This window comes from Cinclus cinclus, chromosome 15, assembly GCF_963662255.1.
Source record: "Cinclus cinclus chromosome 15, bCinCin1.1, whole genome shotgun sequence".
NCBI classification, from domain to species: Eukaryota; Metazoa; Chordata; class Aves; order Passeriformes; family Cinclidae; genus Cinclus; species Cinclus cinclus.
Window position 1 is genome coordinate 12,934,641 of NC_085060.1, and position 18,226 is coordinate 12,952,866.

Consider the following 18,226-nt stretch of genomic DNA (forward strand, 5'->3'; position numbering starts at 1 on the left):
GGCAAAGGATGTATAAGTACCCCACAAAAGCCATACAGATTTGACACAAAGAAAAACGTGAAATTAAGACCACCTTTGTACATCAGCACTGAGTATCTTGTAAAAAGTATGTCAAGCCCTTTCTAACTTATTTCAGTTTCTAAGAAATCAAGAGTCTCCCAAATAAGCCTTTCAAGGGAGCTCTAAAGTCATCCCCAGCCCAAACCAGGGTGCAATAAATGACAGCTTTTTAAATCCTCGAGCACTCACCTCGATGGCCCGTTTCACCTTTCGGCCCAGCATAACCAGGATCCCCTGGAGGCCCATCTTTACCTGGCATGCCCATCAGGCCAGGCTCACCTCTTGCACCTGCAAAGACACAGAGCTAAGGCTGGGGCTAAGCACTAATTCTGATACCCAGCTGCAGCTCTCACTGACAGCAGCAACAGCACTGGGGCTCCAAGATGGAGGGGACCACAACCCTCAAGGCAGTTTGTGCCCAATTTCACATCCACAATGGCTGCAGAGCCTCAAGACAAGAATTTCCACAGCTACTTAATTGTACTTTCAAGAAAGTACCCTTACTCTTCCTTGGGTAACCCAGGGACAGGGTTTGGAGAGTGCACATCTTTACTATTTGAAATCCATCTCTGCACACAGCACAGGGGGATGGGATCTGCCAGCCTACAAAGACATCAGACAGTTGCTCACCTGGCAGTGATTCTCCATCCTGCCCTAGCTTTTTAGTTGTGTGGTGTCTCTCAAACCTTGCTCCTGGAGTCCCTGTGTGCAGCTGCCCTTTGGCTTCCTTTCATACAGACTAAAGAGAGAACAACATGCTCTCTGCCTTAGCCCAGAAACACATCTCTGAACTCCTACAATCCTCTTAGCCTGTTGTGGAAACCTAAATCCACCACGCTAACACCTCTGAGCATACAGGACAGCTGGGATGAAAGAGCAACTCCAGTCTTTGCCCAGAGAGCACAAGTGGGTAACTGTGGTCAACAAGCACAGCAACATTGCAGATGGACACCATCTACTCAGAAAAAAACAAAGATAAGAGACAAAAATAATTAGGAACACATTGAAGAACACTGGAGCTGGTCCCACTTAGCTGCTTTTGGAGTCAGTAGGTAAAATCTGCAGGAGCCAAAAGGAAAAATTGAGACATCAAATTCAGCTGTTACACCTGAATGAGGAGGCCATACTAACCACCCAACAGCTATTCCTGCTATCAAGATGACAGCTGCCAAACCACTCCCAGATCCTTTCAAGGCAAGATTACCTTTGAATCCAGATGCTCCAGGGAGTCCAATTGGACCAGTGGGTCCCACGTCACCCTTAATGCCTCTCAAGCCAAGAACGCCGGGGAAACCTGGAGTGCCTGTGTCACCTTGATCAGAAGCTGGGCCAGGGGGCCCTCGTGGTCCTGGAGGACCTGGAAAACCTAGAGACAATAGAGTTAATTGGCAAAATTTATTCCTGGGGCAAAGTAAATTCTGGGGCTATCCCCAGCATTTCTTTCTGTCTGGGGAAAGACTGGAGTCTCAGCCTCTCCAACAAGGCTGTGAGGTACTGAATGGGTACCAGTGCCACCATGACAAAGCTTCCAAACTGTACACACCTGAACTCCCATCAGTGCCTGGAATGCCAGTATCTCCAGGTCTCCCACGTATATCAGATGGAAGAGAAACTCCAGGTGTTCCTGGCAGGCCAGGCAGTCCCATAGGACCAGGGGGACCTAGAATAAGAAACAAAAAGTGAGGGACAACCAAAGGTCTTCATGGATCTTCACAGACATTGACAGAAGCAGTGTCTGGGAAGCATTTATACTGAGGGGAACAAAGAGAAATCTCACTACAGGAGGGGAAACAATACATATTGTGCTGTTCAGGAGAGATACAGATACTTTCAGAACTGTACAACCAACCATTTCTCAAAATACAGAGCAACATCACAGATTTCACATTTACCTGTCAAGCTTCCAACCACCTTTGAGGCTTCAGGAATTGTCTTTGGTAGTTCTGCTGACCATGCAACCCATTAACCTCAGCTGCAATACATCCTTGTTTTCAGAACATCAGTATTTACCCCTGTCTCCAGATGAGCCTTTTGGTCCAGGGAATCCTGCAGCTCCTCTTCCCAAGCCTGGAGAGCCTTCTTCACCCTTCACACCTGGGAGACCTGCAGGACCTTTCAGTCCAGCTTCACTCAGACCTAATTAAACATGGTTAACAAAGATAAGAGAGCCTATTCAAATTGCCTAATAGCAGTCAAATTATTACACAAAATTAATGGTGATTTTAAAACTAGCCATTTACTACTGTCTCTGGTGTTTTCAATAGAGCAGCTGGAATTGATGATTTGGTGCTTCACATGCTACTCTGATTGTGCAAAGTGAATTTAAACAAGCTGTGAGATGCTGAGAGAAAAGCATATGACTGTTGTGGTGTCCCCACAAGCTCTTGCATAAGAATGGGAACAGAGCAGTCCTGTGACAGGATCTGCTGCCAGCCTGTATGCTGTGTCTCTCATGAGGACACACCAGACTCAAGCTTCTGGTCTTTAAATAACCTTGTGGGCTTCATGCTGCAACACAGGGAGGGAGTTCAGTTTGAACAGGCTGCTGCAGAATGCACACAGACACAAGTGGTGCAGGACAGAGGCTCCCAGGAAAAGCTTCAGAGAGATGTTCAGCATGCCACTCTGGGAAGAATATACACTAAAAGCAGCTCTCTCAGGAAAATTGTGGAGGATCTATATGCTGCAAATCATTGCCTTCTGATAATGTTTAAAACAAAGAAAACACAGATATTATTGGAGTTGTACACATGAAGTCTGTCCATTTGCATGCATAAAACAGCTGCCACAAATTTTAGGTGCTACTTTACAACATGACTGTAACTAAACAAGTATTTTTGGTAAGGTCTTTCCTCACTTCTTTACATCAGTAAAACCGTGTTTGGAACACAGAATTAGATTCCATTTCATATGATTCAAAATATGAAAAAGTCCAGCAAAAGCTCCCTAAAAGCAGAATCTGGAAACAAATCAAAGAAATCAGTTTCTGATTTTATTGATGCTTTCCTTGAGCTCCATATAATGGAGGGCTCTGAAAAGCAGTACAGAAACATTTAATTGCTAAGTCCAATTCAAAGCAAGCATTTGGTGCTGCCCTGCCCAAATCAAACATCCATTAGAAAGAGTTTTTTTTTTATTTCATTCCATTAGTTTTCCAGAAGTGACACAATGTTCCAGGAGTTCAAGGAGAACCATTACCAGAACAGGCCACCAGAACCATCAATTCCACAGGCTGCATCCTGTTCCTTGCATTGAAGAAGAATTAGCTCATGCACATTCAGTATCCTGAGATTTTTCTTCATGTCATAATTAAAGCCAGAACTGGGTGAAATATGGGAATTTTGTGGGAAACAGTGCATTCATGGTGGAGCAGCTATGTATTTCCCTAGCTATGACACTTCTACTACATGTTTCCATTACCTGGTGTTCCAGGAGACCCTTTTGTGCCTTGCAAGCCATTCAGGCCATTTAAACCTGGAAATCCATGAAACCCTGAGGAGACATTGGGAACACATATGTGAGCAAATAGGCAAACAATCTAGTTAGGTGGAAATGCATAAGATGGTTCATAGAGAATATAACACCTAAGAGAAACCTGACATATAGGGGACCACAGCATGTAAAAGCTGAAAAGTCTTTCTTCACACACGTGCCCTTCCCAGAAACTCTTTCCACTGCTCTCTCCAGTTTTACCTTCCATGAACACCCATTAGTGACTCAAACCAAGTGAGAGCTCCCTTTCCAAGCATTCCTCTGCTCATTCCTAACAGCTGCACAACGTTGCCAAGAGGGAGCTCTTTCCCACACATGGCTGGCCTGTCACATGCTACCTGCCAAAGACACTTGGCCAAAACGTTGCTTTTCTGGCCCAACTTTTCCTTCCATCTGCAGATTGCACATATACCTTTAGGTCCTGCTGTTCCATGAGCTCCAGGGAATCCAACAGATCCTGGCTGTCCTGGGGGTCCTGGTGGGCCAGGGGCTCCTCTCAGCCCAGCATTTCCAGGGATTCCTAAAAGCAAGCAGAAAAATATTCCTATACTACACATTATGTCCAGGCTGAAACAGAAGCCATTCCATCTTACAGCCTCTGTTCCTGCACTTAACTCATAAGATGGGTGAACAAACTACTATTTAAAGAAAGCAAAATCAGATCCAAATCTTCCTCATGGCCACTATTAGCATCACATTTACCAGCTATTTATTTGACAGGGGTATTTTTAATCATAGCAATGACACTCTTCATCATCCACTAAGTAACACAAGAATGAAACAATTCAATAACAACTTTCACTGCTCTCCAAGCTTTGATCTTGATAACTATTTGGGAATCTACCTGCTAATTAACCCACAACCCAAAGACACTTGTAGCCATTCTTCTGGGCAGGTTTGGCTCTAGAGAGGGAACAGCCAAAAATGTTGCAATGAAAGAGCTGTGAAGAAGCTGCTTCTGCTTCTATCTAAGTGAGATCTTCCCTATTTGTTAATGGGATTCCTTTGGGTTTTAGTGTTGCAGGATTAACCATATTTGACCAGCAGGACAAGGTGACACCTTACACTACTGTCAAAGAAAATTCCCATTTTCTTGCCAAACTCCTTATTTAAGCCTCATCTGAGACAGGCCAAAAAGGGCTAAGGAAGCATCAAGGTGAGGTTGTCATAGTCACAACATGAGCTGCAGAACTTAGGTGTTCAGTCCAGTACCTGCTGGTCCTTCTTGGCCAAGATCTCCTGGGCTGCCTTTGGGTCCATTCACCCCAGTGTTTCCTGGGTAGCCTGGTTCACCCTTGAGTCCTTCTCTCCCTCTCTCTCCTAAAAGGATATAAACGTGCAAGTCAAACTGGAGGAAGGCATGAAGAGGGTGAGAAACATGGTATGCTGAGGTTGCAGCACCTGTGTTTGCTCAGCCATCGCCGGGGCCCTGGGCTGCACTCCCAGGGAGCCAAATGCCAGTGCAAGTTCACAGGTGCTTCCTCAAGAAGTGAAGTGAACCCAGCATTAGAAGTGGGATGGTCTCAGATGTATTCACTATGATCTGGATTTGTGCCCCATCTGGATTGCAGACTCCTCAAATCTCACTTTCAGGTATACAAAAATACCAGAATTTGGCAGTTCCAACCTGTTTAGTCTCTAGAATTTTGTTTTCTTGAAGTGAGCGATCAAAGCCTACTTTACCTGGAAACCCCGGGTCTCCTCTCTCCCCTTTTGGCCCAGGAATGCCAGAAACACCAACAGACTCTCCCTGTTCACCTGGAAAAGGAAGGAAAGGCCATTCTGTCACTGACTGTGGACATCAGTTTCCACAGCTTGTTTAAGAAAATAAATCTTGCTATATTTCAAATTCATAGTGAAAACAAAGACAAGAGCAAATTATGCACCTTAGTCTGAAAATGCTTATAACCATCAATAGATGCAGATCCACTCGTGCAAATGCACAAGACAGACATTTAGAGGTAATTCCACAACATCCTGCACTTTTGACATGAGGAGATGAGAGAAAAGGGTGCTTCTTGCACTGTCCAACCAGCTTCACACAGTGCTGTGGCCAAACTTTCAGAGGACCATAAAGTATTTAGACTTGGTAAGGGTCTTGTCTGAATGAAACCTCTTGCAAGGGGATATGTAGTTAGAGTCAGCCACTGGAGAGCAACTTCCAGAACACTACTTATTCCTTTGTGTCATTAATATTAGGACTGTGTATAATGAAAGACCATATACCCTGTGAAAGATTTTTTACCCTTTGGACCAGGAAGGCCAATAGGTCCTGGAAATCCAAGTGCTCCTGTGGTGCCATCTGAACCCTGAAAGAAACCAATCCAACTAAAATTAATCTTTGTTTTCTATTCTTGCTGTTCCAAGCTTGGGTCATGTAGAACAACAGAACACAAAGGTGTAGGAAGAAATACTATGTAAAATGTCACTTAATGGTATGAGCCAAACAAAAACAATCTGGAAGATCTGTAAGGAAAAATCCTGCCAGCTTCTGCTGCTGCGCTCCAGGAGTACCAATTAGAACACAGGGTTTTCTAATGAGCACCCACAGAAGATGATTATACTTAAGAAGGTATTTACCCTCTCTCCTGGCATTCCTGGAAATCCCATGATGCCGTGTGCACCCTTCTGTCCTGGCAGACCAGGTTGCCCAGGTGGACCAGGGAACCCTGGGTCACCATGAAGACCTCTCTCTTTGCTTGATGACCCAGCTGGACCAGGGACACCAGGCTGTCCACGGCTTCCTGGGATTCCTTTATCACCTGGGTAATACAGAAGAGTGGAATTTCATTCAGTAATACAGACATCCAGCTCATTTGGGTCAGTTGACCTGTTACCCTAAAGAGGAAGAAGGGATGACATTAGATCTACAGAACAGAACTTCAAAGGAAAACTCTTTTGTCAAAATTCAGATTTGCCATATTCAAGACTTACTAGAATGGGAACGGCAGAACAGAAAACAGTAACGCTTTAAGCACTGTCAAAAGGACAGACCATGCTCCACTGATAACAAACCCAGACACTGAACAACTGATACTGGCAATTAACTTCAAATACCTCTAGGTCCTGGGAATCCTCCGAGTCCAGCTAATCCAGGATCTCCTTTGTCTCCTTTGATTTGCAGTGCCTGTTCTGAAGTCCATAGAACAGGAAGACCTGGTGGACCTATATCACCTCTGTCACCTGAAGAAATGAAAGTCAGGAAATCTTCTTGCAAAATAATCTAGCAGAGAAAAGCAGAACTTCTATGTCTCCTGATGTGAATTCATTAGTAATCTTTGGTAAACAGGCCAAAGTATTGGAAAATAGAAGATTGCAATATTGAGAAGAATGATACCAGACACAGCCATCTCAGAACTGCCTATAAGACCCTCTGCTGCACAGCCAGCAAAAGCCATTCAACTGTTTCTCACCTTTTTGACCTTGAAGTCCCACAACTCCTGGACTTCCTTTTCCTCCAGCTGTGCCAGGAGCTCCTTTAATCCCATTCACTCCAGGGACACCAGGCAGTCCTGGCATGCCAGGGAAACCAAGCAGGCCAGAAGACCCTTTCTCGCCTGCATAGAAATGTTAAGAAATAAAAAGGGAATATCAGTCTCTCCTGGTACACAGCACACCCACTCTGGGGCAGGTAGAGGCTGCCCGGGTCTGGCCAATCACCCAAATCCAAGTACTTAGACAAGCACATGGCACAGGCACAGCACTGTCACTTCTGTCACAGCTCTCCACTTAAGATACTTTCAACCAGCACTTCTCAGTTCACCTCTGAGACCCTGGTCCTGCTTTCAGCAGAGATCAAACACAGATTCCAAGAGAACAACATGCAGTTCCACAGTTCCATTGCTTTGTGTTATTCTCCAGGTAACCAACTACTGTATTGGTGCTTAAGGATCATGCAGTTTGTAAATTTTGACTTCCCATTTGATTTGTGCTTGATTCTCTCCCTTCTTTCTATAAATTTAATTCACTGATAGTTTCCTCAATTTTATTGTCTTTCTATTCTGATTTACACAATCCTTTGTTCACAAGGACCTAAGACCTTTAAGATAGATTGCATTATGAACATTATTTGATAATTAAATCCATAATTTGTAACTCTACAGTGAAACAAATGCACCCCAACACTACCTGGGGATTCATTCTCTTCCATCAAGTTGGGCCTAAAATCAGCACCAGCAAGGTTATTTTTTTCATGGGCACAGCAATCTCAAGACAGAAACACCTACCTTTTGGTCCAGAGAAACCTGGATGTCCATCCTGACCAAAAGGCCCAGGTGGCCCTAAGAATCCTCTTTCCCCAGCAGATCCTGGAGCACCATCAAGACCTGGGAAGCCTTTCATACCAGCAGGGCCTTGTGGTCCTACATCCCCAGTCACACCTTTGACTCCAGGAAGTCCTGAATCAATACAAGAAATAAATAAATCAATAGAGGATATTGCACAAAACTAGGACAATTTTTGGTAGCTTCCCAAGCTCTTTAAACACAGCGTTGTTTTTAATGACAAATGGACCTTATGGCACATGCAGCCCACTAGAAGGCATAAAGTTTAGAACTACGAAAGCATTAGTCATCTAATAATAAAATACCTACAAGGAAGGTTACTGCCTACATCACTACACAACTGGCGAGAGTGAAACCCCTTATGATGTATCCATTTTTGACCACCAGACCTGTAATGCAGTCTTACCTTCATCATCAAGGCAGCCAAGACAGAATGGGGGGCATCATTAATGCCAGTTTCTGCTCCCTACCCCACTGTCTGGGTGAACCAGAGATCAATCAGCTAGACAGGCTTATTTTCACAAGTTCTTTTTTCACCTTAGTAGTTGAACTGTACTTCTCAAGAGCCAATTGCTCACTCCAGAAAGCTCATTGTGATGTCACAAAACCAATACCATATGCACTATTTTGCCTCTAATTGTTTCTAGCTGAAGCTTTGTAATGGTTTACAATTTTTTTAAAAGATTCAAACCATTGAAAACAGAATGCTCAGATCCAAAAGAATGAAGAGAAGGAAAACTCAGGTGGCTTCTGAAAAATTACATTTGCAGCAGTAGCAGTCAATATTCAAGCTCTGTTATACTCATGGCTTTATGCTACACCCCAGCATTTTTTAAAGCAGATGAAAGAGTTGCCTTATTTAAGAAGACAGAGAAAACACACACAGTGAAAAATATCTGCGTATTAACAATTTTCTTATAGGCTTGAGACTTTCTTACCATCTGAGCATTCTCATTACAATGGTTCTTTGCCTTCTGCTTTGATTAGCAGTGATAAGGGGTATCACCTATGGTCAATGCAATTTGTGTAGCATTAAAAGCTGGGTTGTTAGTCCATGAGCTTTTATGCTACACTGCATTTTCTCACCTTGACAGCCTACGTGAAGGACCCATAACCAAAGAGTGTGACATCAGAAATGGAGAGTTGATGATAAATGGAATAGAAACATGGTGAAGGAAAAAACAGACGAAATATGTAAACAGAAAGAACAAAGCTACAAAAGAAATTAATGATTCAGTGAGACAACAGCTGCAAAAAAACTTCGTAATTTGGAGCTTATCCTAGCAATGGGAGGTTTTTAAAAACAGGTGAAGAAAAGTCAAATACGGCATACAGACCATAAATGTAGAACAATAGAGAGGCAGAAGGAATGCTAATATTAAAAATTTTTAAAATTAAAAACTCTGCAATTTTCATGTCAAGTGATGGTACTGCTTTCATTCATTTGTTGCCACTGTGCTTCAGCACTGTCAGTCTGTATGTCAGAAGAATCCTTTTATGTCCCAGACTGTTATCTACCAACTCCCAGGTCTCTCTTTGCTTGTTTCTCAAGACTTTCATATACTGTTATGAAACACTTAGTCAGTGCAGCTTGACAGATACCGCTATACTCAAGTGATGGGGTTTCTTTCCCTCTGAAGTGAAGAAAAATAAAGTTCTCTTCTGCCCCAGCAAAGAGAAAGACAGACAGGACAAGTGCTTGTCCTGAGAAAGTCAACAATTTTTCAATCTATCACATTTCAAGCAACCACACACAGCAGAAATTAATTGTCATGAAAATGGAAAATGAAGATTAGTCAATGATACAGCCAACATGTAAGAGCAAAGATGTTATAAACATCATGACATTTAAGATGCTTTCTCCTATCTTTCTGTTGTAGTTTCTACAGTTGAGATAGTTGAGATACAGTTGATTTCTATCTATTGAGATAACATTTCCCAGCTGAATTTGCCCAGCAGAGTCAACAGGCTCAAATTCTGCACTGTTACCCCTAAACAGGTGTAGGAGCCTAGTCTGAGCAAAAGCCACCACACTTCAACACCACAGAGCTCAGCTCAGCTACTTGTCTTCATTTGAAAACATAACTTACCTGGTGCTCCTGCAAGGCCAGCTGACCCCAAGGGTCCTGGTTTTCCCTTAATGCCAAAAGGACCTCCAGGGCCAGGAGGTCCCCGCAATCCAGGGACACCTGAATATCCTGCACGACCCTGTTCACCTTTAACACCCAGGAGGCCTGGTCTTCCATCCAGCCCTGAAAAAAAGAGAAATGGGAGGTTATAGAACAAATAGAGCAAAAATCACACTTTTAATTAAAAAATGATTTTTAATAAAAGCCTTTGATTTGCGCTAGACTCTAACAGAAAACCAGCAAATCACCATCTATGAGCAGCTCAGAGGAGCTGCATTATCTTAAAGTGAGTGGAAAGAGGCAGGGTCTCTGAAAGAAAAACAGTTTGATATTCCCAGATACAAGCAGTATCAGTGCTTACCTTTTGGTCCTGGAAATCCAATATCACCTGTAAGCCCTTTATCACCTGGAAGTCCAGGTTGGCCACGCTCTCCCAGGGGTCCACTCTCAGCACCAAATACATCTCCAAGAGCTCCTTTTATTCCAGCTAAGCCTGAAGCACCCATTTTCCCAGGCAAACCATCTGTTCCATCCAGTCCTGGAAGTCCCTGTGGGCCTTGCTCTCCTCGAGGTCCAGGGAAGCCTTGAAGAGAAGACCCACAAAAGTCACTCAATAGTGACTTTTTAGAGAAGTACAGAATACTGCTTCCAATAGCATCTCAAATAAAATATACATTTTAAAAATTTCCATGAAAGAAAAAGTTGCTGGAAAAGGTGGCGAAGTATTTCAGTACTGAATTAGAAACAATACTTGGTGATAGAAAGTGATGAAACTGTTGAAAGATTTAGGGTTTTTGGGGATTTTTTTTCAAGAAAAGAACACTGTAGAAGTGTGTAGAAGCAGCATCTGTATAAAGCATTTCAAGCTTGTTTTCACTAGATCACAGGTTAAGCAAAAGGACATAACCCCTAACGCTCATCACCTTTGCTTCTTGCTCTTTCTTTACACAACCATCAGAAATTCCCATGGCTAAAATGAGTCTAAACACTGTGTGTACAGTGTGCCTTTACCAGAGTACCACAGGGCTTAAAATAAGTGTTACACTGAAGTTGTAGTTAATCTAAACTGGAATAAAGCATGTGACAATGGTCTCTGGAGAAGCAAATTGTTGACAGTCTTCTTTTCTCCCAGTGATACAGCATTACAGTGGCAGATGATAAGCATCCTGAATGTTATAGCAAAAAAGCAAAATATTCTTTGCTTTCTCCCAAGCTGCAGTCCCTTGCTTGCATTTGCAAGGAACACAATGGAACACTCAATGAAGCACTATGAATTTATGAGGCAGAAGTGCCCAAGAAGATCAGATAACTCTTTTGATAAAGTATTGTACACATTGATCAGACAAAAAAAAAATCTCCAGCAACTTCCCTCTTACCAGGTTCCCCTAGCAAGCCTATGATTCCTGGAGACCCTGGCTGTCCTTTAGACCCATGTAACCCAGGTTGGCCTGGAATGCCAGAAAAGCCTTTGCTGCCTTTGGGACCTAAGGGTAAAAACATATTAATTAATAATATTAACAAACTAATAGCAGAAGACAAAAACACAGCACAAGAAGACAGGATCAAATGTTTTTAGCAAAGCTGGTGCTGGATACACAAGTCAAGCTAAATAAAGTCTCAAAGCTAAGGCTGTTCATGAGCTACATAAACACAGAAGCAGAGGGTTTGTGTTCAAGGCTAAATGAAGGTTAAAAAATGGTGCAGTCAATATGATCCTCCCTGGGATTTAGGCCTAGTCACTTTGGGGAAAAAAAGGGCATTGTTCTGCCAGTTAACCCTCTGGAATAACTATCACTTGGAGGAGGATTAGGAGGTATTATCAATTTTAACAAATTAGTGTTTCTTGGCAGTCAGCCAATGCACTACATCATCTTGTCTCCCTACCTGGCAGTCCTGGAAAGCCAGGAGTCCCTGGGGGCCCATACGCTCCAGGAACTATGCAGGGCAAGGTGATACCTAGAACAAAGAAACACTGAGGTTGCATACAGCCCCTTTCAGAAACGGAAGGGGAACACTGAATACCAGATGTTTTATACATGACACATCATAAGTGACTTCAAGTGAATTTATACACATCAAGCACTGCTGACATCGCAAATATGTGAAGTTAAATAAAAGGCATTCAGAGCCTGGTAATTGTCTGACCTCATCCCTACTTACTGATTTGTGGCATGACCAGTAAAAGTCAGTATCTCTTGCTGTGGACTTCTTGTAGCATGAGACCCAGGTTTTCACCCAGCAACTTGTCCTCCCTATGGCAGGGGCTCTGTGACTCCAACAGGTCCAGGCTCAGAGCTTTTGAAGTCAGTGGGAGCTGATAGGTATTCTTAACTGTTAATACTTGAGCAAGTTTCTAAACTGTGTAAAACCAGTATGTGTAGTATGAAATTCTAAAATAAATGTGCACTTGCAAGGTGAAATATATCTGTAGAGAGAGAATACTGACAGGTGTTTAAAACAAACTTCCCCCAAGAGGTTAGGGCAGAGATGTGCATCCATGGAGGGTGGAATTACAAGGGTTTTTTTTTACTTTCAGCCTTACTCTCAAACTGTTTCTTCTACAGTCTCCCAGACTAAGAAATAGCCACATGTATAAAAAGTTTATTAGCAGCTAACACGACTCATCAATTGCAGAGCTCTTTGACTGACTCCCACCTCTTAAAAAAGGCTGTTTGCACTAGCAATCCCTCTTGAGTGGAATGAAATTCGCAGGTTATTATCAGAGTTGCCAGCACATCACATTTGCCTGAACAATCTCCAACACAAAATAAACATTCTATTTCTGGTTTTCTGCAATCCTGTGTGAGCCTGTGGCTGAATGATTTGTAAAATAAAGCATTAAGGTCCTTCTCTGAGACATACAGTACAATAAAGAATGACATTTTTCAAAAAACAGGCATTTGGGGTACACCGGGCATAGAAGGGGAAATGTTAATTAATAGAGTTCCATTCATATCACATGACCTTAAGAACTATCTTATGCAAGTTTTCCAAAAGCAACTCTGTACAAGAGTGTATTCTGTATTTTACATTATTAGTTAGCCGTAGAATACTTGAACAATGGATATTTCATGTGAGAATAACCAAAATGTAAATAAACTGTATCCTTGTAATTATTCAAGTAGGGTTTACTGTAAAAATGATATAATCAAACCTTTACCTTCCCCAGCTACTTTACCTTTTCACAGTTTGCACAATAATATCTGAGTATCAAGGAAATTAAACAATTAGGAAACCATAATGTCAGGCATTAAAGTGAAATATGGCCAATTCCAACATTTTTGAGTGATTACATAATGCCAGGTAGAAACAGAGTTAGACTTCCAAAGCCTGTTTTAAGGCACAAAATTGAAAATTCCTCAGTGGTACCTTTGACCTGTTAACTTCAGTAAGTCTGTCTTAGGTTACAAGTTGTAAGCAAAAGCATGTATTCCATCACCACCTGTTAAAAACATGTGGGGCAGTGTTCTTCATCTCCCCCATGACTCATCCCTGGTAACTCCCTTGGGAGAGATGTCTTCTGTTAATGGGCCAACAAGCCTCCCTGCATGACTCATAAAATTACATCATCCTGTTGTTAGATGCTTTACCCAGGGGGAGGTACCAAGCATTCCTACCTGGATATAAACTGAGGTTTGAAACACCACAGTAGTCTTATCTACTGGATTCCCAGAGAAGAGCTACACAACCACCACTGGACCTCCAGAGGAAGACCAGACCCTTCTACAGGATCCCTGCTTCAACAGAACCACATCCATCACACCAGGAGGACTGCAGACACCATTTAATCTGACTCCTACCACCACCCTGACCAACAGGGTGTCAGATTGTATTCTGTCTCTGTCTGTTTAAGCCAGTGATACTGTATTACTGCCTTTATCTTAATTTTCTAATTAAATTGTAGTTCTGACTTGAGATCTCCCACTGGTTTGCTTTCAAATTAATGCAAAGTCACAGACTCTTTAAAGGTCCTTCCTTATTTTCACGATAAGGCTTTTCAATCTGGACAGTGTAAGAAAGGAATTTTTTTTTCTACCCACACACATTTAATATTAGATGAAATTTACTATATCAAAGGATCTTTTAATGTATGCAAATTATTTCCTGGTCTGGAGGAGAGATGTACTCACAAGTTTTCTTACACATCTCTATGGAGGTACAAACTGAACTGGCTAACGATTTACTCCCCTTCCCACATATGTTAGCTATAAATACTCTCCTACGCAAAGGACTTTGCTCCCAAAGCTTTAATGTAGCATTCATAATAAGCTGGCTTCTCATGTGCTCCGCAAAATAAATGGAGTTCACATCATGCACAGAGCATTTTACTTTTATTTATCTCACAATGCAATTTTAACTTAGAGGATTCTGCAAGAGAAAATTTACTGAACAAATATGCAAGCATTCACAACTAGGGATTAGTAAAGCTTTGTAGTATTTAGCATGTGACTTGAATTAGAAAAAAAGCTGATGCAGACTGTCCCTGGAGAACATTAATGCTAGCTGTCTCCTCGCCCCATAACAACAAGGCAGCATGACACTGGTGTGAGGTACTATTGCTATCTGGCACATCTGGCACATCCCAGGGCTGCCCTGGCCTTGCTCTCACCTCCCTCTGGGTTTGAGATTAGTCTTCCAACTCTTTTCACTGTGGTGGTCTAACACCAAGGGTTTTGAACTCAGAGCACCACTTTATCAGTCCAGAAAAATATGCCACTATATTATGGCTGCAAATACTGGCTCTGCATTATTGACACAGACAGAGTTACAAACCTAGAAGCCAGGTATACACAGCATGCAAAATACACAGAAAATCAGCAGTGACAAAGATTAAATACTGTTTAAGTTATATTTAAATGGCTGACATGGAATCAAGATGCTGGGACCAGCTTTCTGCAGTCATTTTTTAATGAAAACATTTTCCATAAATGCTTAGATATGAATTTCCATGTAACTCAATTTAAGAATAAGCATAAAACACCATATTTGAAGTATTATCAAACCCATATTTACTTAATTTATCACTTGCCACTATGGTATGCTTTAGGTGCATATAATGAGCCAAACTATAGTACCTCAGGAAGCAAACACAGCCCAGAGCTGGTTGCACAAGTCTTAACTGAACTCCCTACCTGACTGTCTTGACAACCTCTTATTCATCAACACCTGTTCATTCATATAGCATATTACCATTTCTTCTAAAAAAATTCTGGAACTCTTATTTCAATTATAGTAATAGCTCCAAAAACTGAATCAGACACCTCAGATATCAGTGAATTACTATTTTTATTTGGACAATTTCAAAAACCTCATTTTATCACTCTTCCCAACTACCTTTGGTGTAAAATGGCTCTCCAACAATAGTCAGGGAGTAGGTCCATCTAATATTCAGTATTTCAGCACTGCTTGAATATTTATCGCTTATTGTCTGTGTCCTCAAGAACATGACAACCTGAGAAAGCTGTGACTGCTACGTGAGGCCTGGTGAACCCACAAATGAGTTTCAATTAATTTGAAGAGCAATCTTTAGCCTAATGCAATCTTCTGGCCTGGCCACAGGCACAGCAGTAAACTGAGTACCATTTGACTTGCAGCTTTACCCTTTTTAATGTAAGAGCAGACCCAGCAATACCTACCGGGAGGGCCTGGAAGACCTGGTTGTCCTGGAAACCCATCCATTCCAGTGACACCTGGTGGTCCACGAACTCCACTAGGACCTGGGTATCCAATGCCAGGAGAACCAATTTCTCCACGTTGGCCCTTGGAGCCAGGTAATCCTGGCAGACCTTTTTCACCTGGGAAACCCAGTCCACCATCACCCTGTGCACAACAAAGACAATTGCAGCTGAAAATCAAAGGGATGCACCACTATAATTTTAAGAAGTGTGTAAGAGTTTTGTTGACTCTCTGCAAGGTTCAGGTGAGCCTGAAGATAAATAGCAAACACTGTACATTATCCATCTTTATTTTAAAATGCAGCAAAACTTGGTAACTATTACAAAGTATATTTTATGTTGTATTTGCCAAAATGCTAATCTTACAGATTCTGAAAGACATTTACTTTATTTTTAACTGATAAGATTCTGGTGTGATTTTTTTTTATTTAAAATTTCACACATAATTATGCCTACAATGTCTTTTATCTTTTAGGATTCAACATAGAACAGTGTTAGGGTCTAGTGAAGTTTCTCTTTTGATAGAGGTGTTAGGAATGCCAATTATTAAACCTGACCAAGACAAATTTCTGCTCAGGGACTGTGAGTTTTTATATATTTGAAGATTTGCGACAGGGCTAATCAGAACTAGTTTGCCAGGCCTGGCCATTTTCTCTGCTCTTTATTCCAGAAGCACTCATGCTAAATTAATCTGAACTTACTGGAGGGCCTGGTGGGCCTGGCACGCCTGGAAGTCCATCCCTGCCTGGAGTTCCTGGGATACCTGAAGGTCCTCTGGGTGCTGTCGCACCGCGATCCCCACGAGCACCTTTGACTGTTGCATAGGATGGATCCCCCTTTTCTCCCTTAAGACCTGGAAGTCCTTGCTGACCAGTTGAAGCCTACAGACCAATAGATAAAGAACATGCAGAGAAAAGGTTTGCTTCTTAAAAATGTCATACGAGGACAGGACACAATGACCAGATCAGAAAGAATCTCCAGAGGGCTTCCTATTGTACACATCAACTTGGGGAGGGGGAGGAAAGACGTTTGTTTGTTTTCAGCTGTTTCTGTCACTACAACTCCATGGTGGCAAGCCAAACCTTGTAACAGTGATAGCAATCTTTCATGGCCTCTGGGGAACATTACATCACTCATGATATAATGAGACCCAAGTAATGACTCTTCTTCCCTATTGCTTGGTGTGCTGCACTTACTGACACTGATAGACACTCTGAAGACAAAAGACTAGCATGTTTATGGACTACGATTTTCAAAAGTAGATACTGGCAATGATCAGTGCTCAGCACTTTGGAAAATCCTATTTGTTCTGGTCGCTGTTTGATAAAGAGCAGAGCTCAATTCTCATTAATGTATTTAGCATACAGCAGTTAGGAAGCAGACTCCATCTGTGGTGTGCAGTTTTTATAGCTATGAGTAATGATGTGGAAAGATCTCCCTGTTTGATTTTTCGGATACACATGTACAACTGCTTCCCCAGCCAGCCCTCACTTAGGAAGAGCCCTGGGCCTAATCCATGTGTGTCTACTTCCAAGAAGTCCTGGGATGAATAACTCTAACTGCTTTTCTCTTGACTGATGAATGTGCAGTTCTCAGAATTTAAGAACCATTTGTTCTCCGATTTTTATAGTATGATAGTATCTCTACTTTGATTATTAACACAGATAATTTTCTAGGTTGCCTTTTTTTAAAATCCAAACAAATAGAAGCAATTATATATTAAAAAAAAAGTTCTGCTTTCATTATGTTCAAGACCAGCAACTGCACATGGCCACTCCTGTAATTCACAACAACCAACATAAAATCTTCTTGCCTTACCGGCCGGCCTCGCAGACCTGGTGCTCCCACAGAGCCTGGGTCTCCACAAACGCCCTTGGCACCAGGTACACCAGGGCTTCCCGATGGACCTGGTGGACCTGAGATGCCTTTTAGACCAGCTCTTGTAACTCCTCCATCACAAGAACAATCACCTGCCTCCCCTGGAAAACAGTCAACACTCCAAACTGAGTTTCATTTGGATAAAGACCCTTTGCAAGAGCTCCAAAAGCAGTATTTAATTCAATTAAGACAAAGCTATTCTCATATGATTTGATTTTATACCTCCTATGCTCAGGTGATGTGAGTGCCAAGCAAATGAAGCTCAGGTCTTCTCCAGTTTAATTTTCATGCAATACCCATCACCAAATAACCATGTGTAGCACCTCAGCAGTTCTAGACTTCTTCCCAAAGGCTTAAACTTTCCTAAACAGATGGGTTTAGGGGAGTTTTTGGAAGGCCTTGTGCATTTTTTAAGAGATAGTTATCAAAGAAAACAAATCCATACTCCCCTGCACAGTAGGTTACAATGACCCCCTGAATTGTTACTGACCATGGACTCAAACAATCACCAAGTATGATGATATCTGTGTAATCGTGGCTTTTGCTGCTGGTTCTGTCACACACTAGGATCCAAATTCTCACCATTTTTAGCACAGAGGAGAATAAAATTAAGTTTTTCTGTCATTTACAGCCTCTATTGCTAAAAGCAGTGAAAAAGATTTTATTTCTAAGTCTCATGGCTTTAAAGTATAACTTACTTAGCTAATTT

At 42.0% G+C, this 18,226-nt stretch overlaps 1 protein-coding gene across 1 annotated transcript in view; it reads right to left on the minus strand.

Moving 5' to 3' along the window:
• COL4A6 (collagen type IV alpha 6 chain) overlaps positions 1–18,226 on the minus strand; it is a 40,399-nt gene that overhangs the window by 2,935 nt on the left and 19,238 nt on the right. The window contains exons 17-36 of the mRNA XM_062502604.1: positions 17,458–17,618; positions 16,341–16,520; positions 15,601–15,784; positions 11,849–11,920; positions 11,341–11,448; positions 10,326–10,547; positions 9,926–10,087; positions 7,779–7,949; positions 6,966–7,109; positions 6,610–6,735; positions 6,133–6,314; positions 5,798–5,861; positions 5,236–5,310; positions 4,765–4,872; positions 3,965–4,072; positions 3,481–3,552; positions 2,071–2,196; positions 1,604–1,720; positions 1,265–1,426; positions 250–348 (exon numbers count right to left, since the gene is read on the minus strand). Of these exons, the coding sequence (XP_062358588.1) occupies positions 250–348; positions 1,265–1,426; positions 1,604–1,720; positions 2,071–2,196; positions 3,481–3,552; positions 3,965–4,072; positions 4,765–4,872; positions 5,236–5,310; positions 5,798–5,861; positions 6,133–6,314; positions 6,610–6,735; positions 6,966–7,109; positions 7,779–7,949; positions 9,926–10,087; positions 10,326–10,547; positions 11,341–11,448; positions 11,849–11,920; positions 15,601–15,784; positions 16,341–16,520; positions 17,458–17,618 (2,643 nt within the window). The remainder of the gene's footprint in view (positions 1–249; positions 349–1,264; positions 1,427–1,603; positions 1,721–2,070; positions 2,197–3,480; positions 3,553–3,964; positions 4,073–4,764; positions 4,873–5,235; positions 5,311–5,797; positions 5,862–6,132; positions 6,315–6,609; positions 6,736–6,965; positions 7,110–7,778; positions 7,950–9,925; positions 10,088–10,325; positions 10,548–11,340; positions 11,449–11,848; positions 11,921–15,600; positions 15,785–16,340; positions 16,521–17,457; positions 17,619–18,226) is intronic.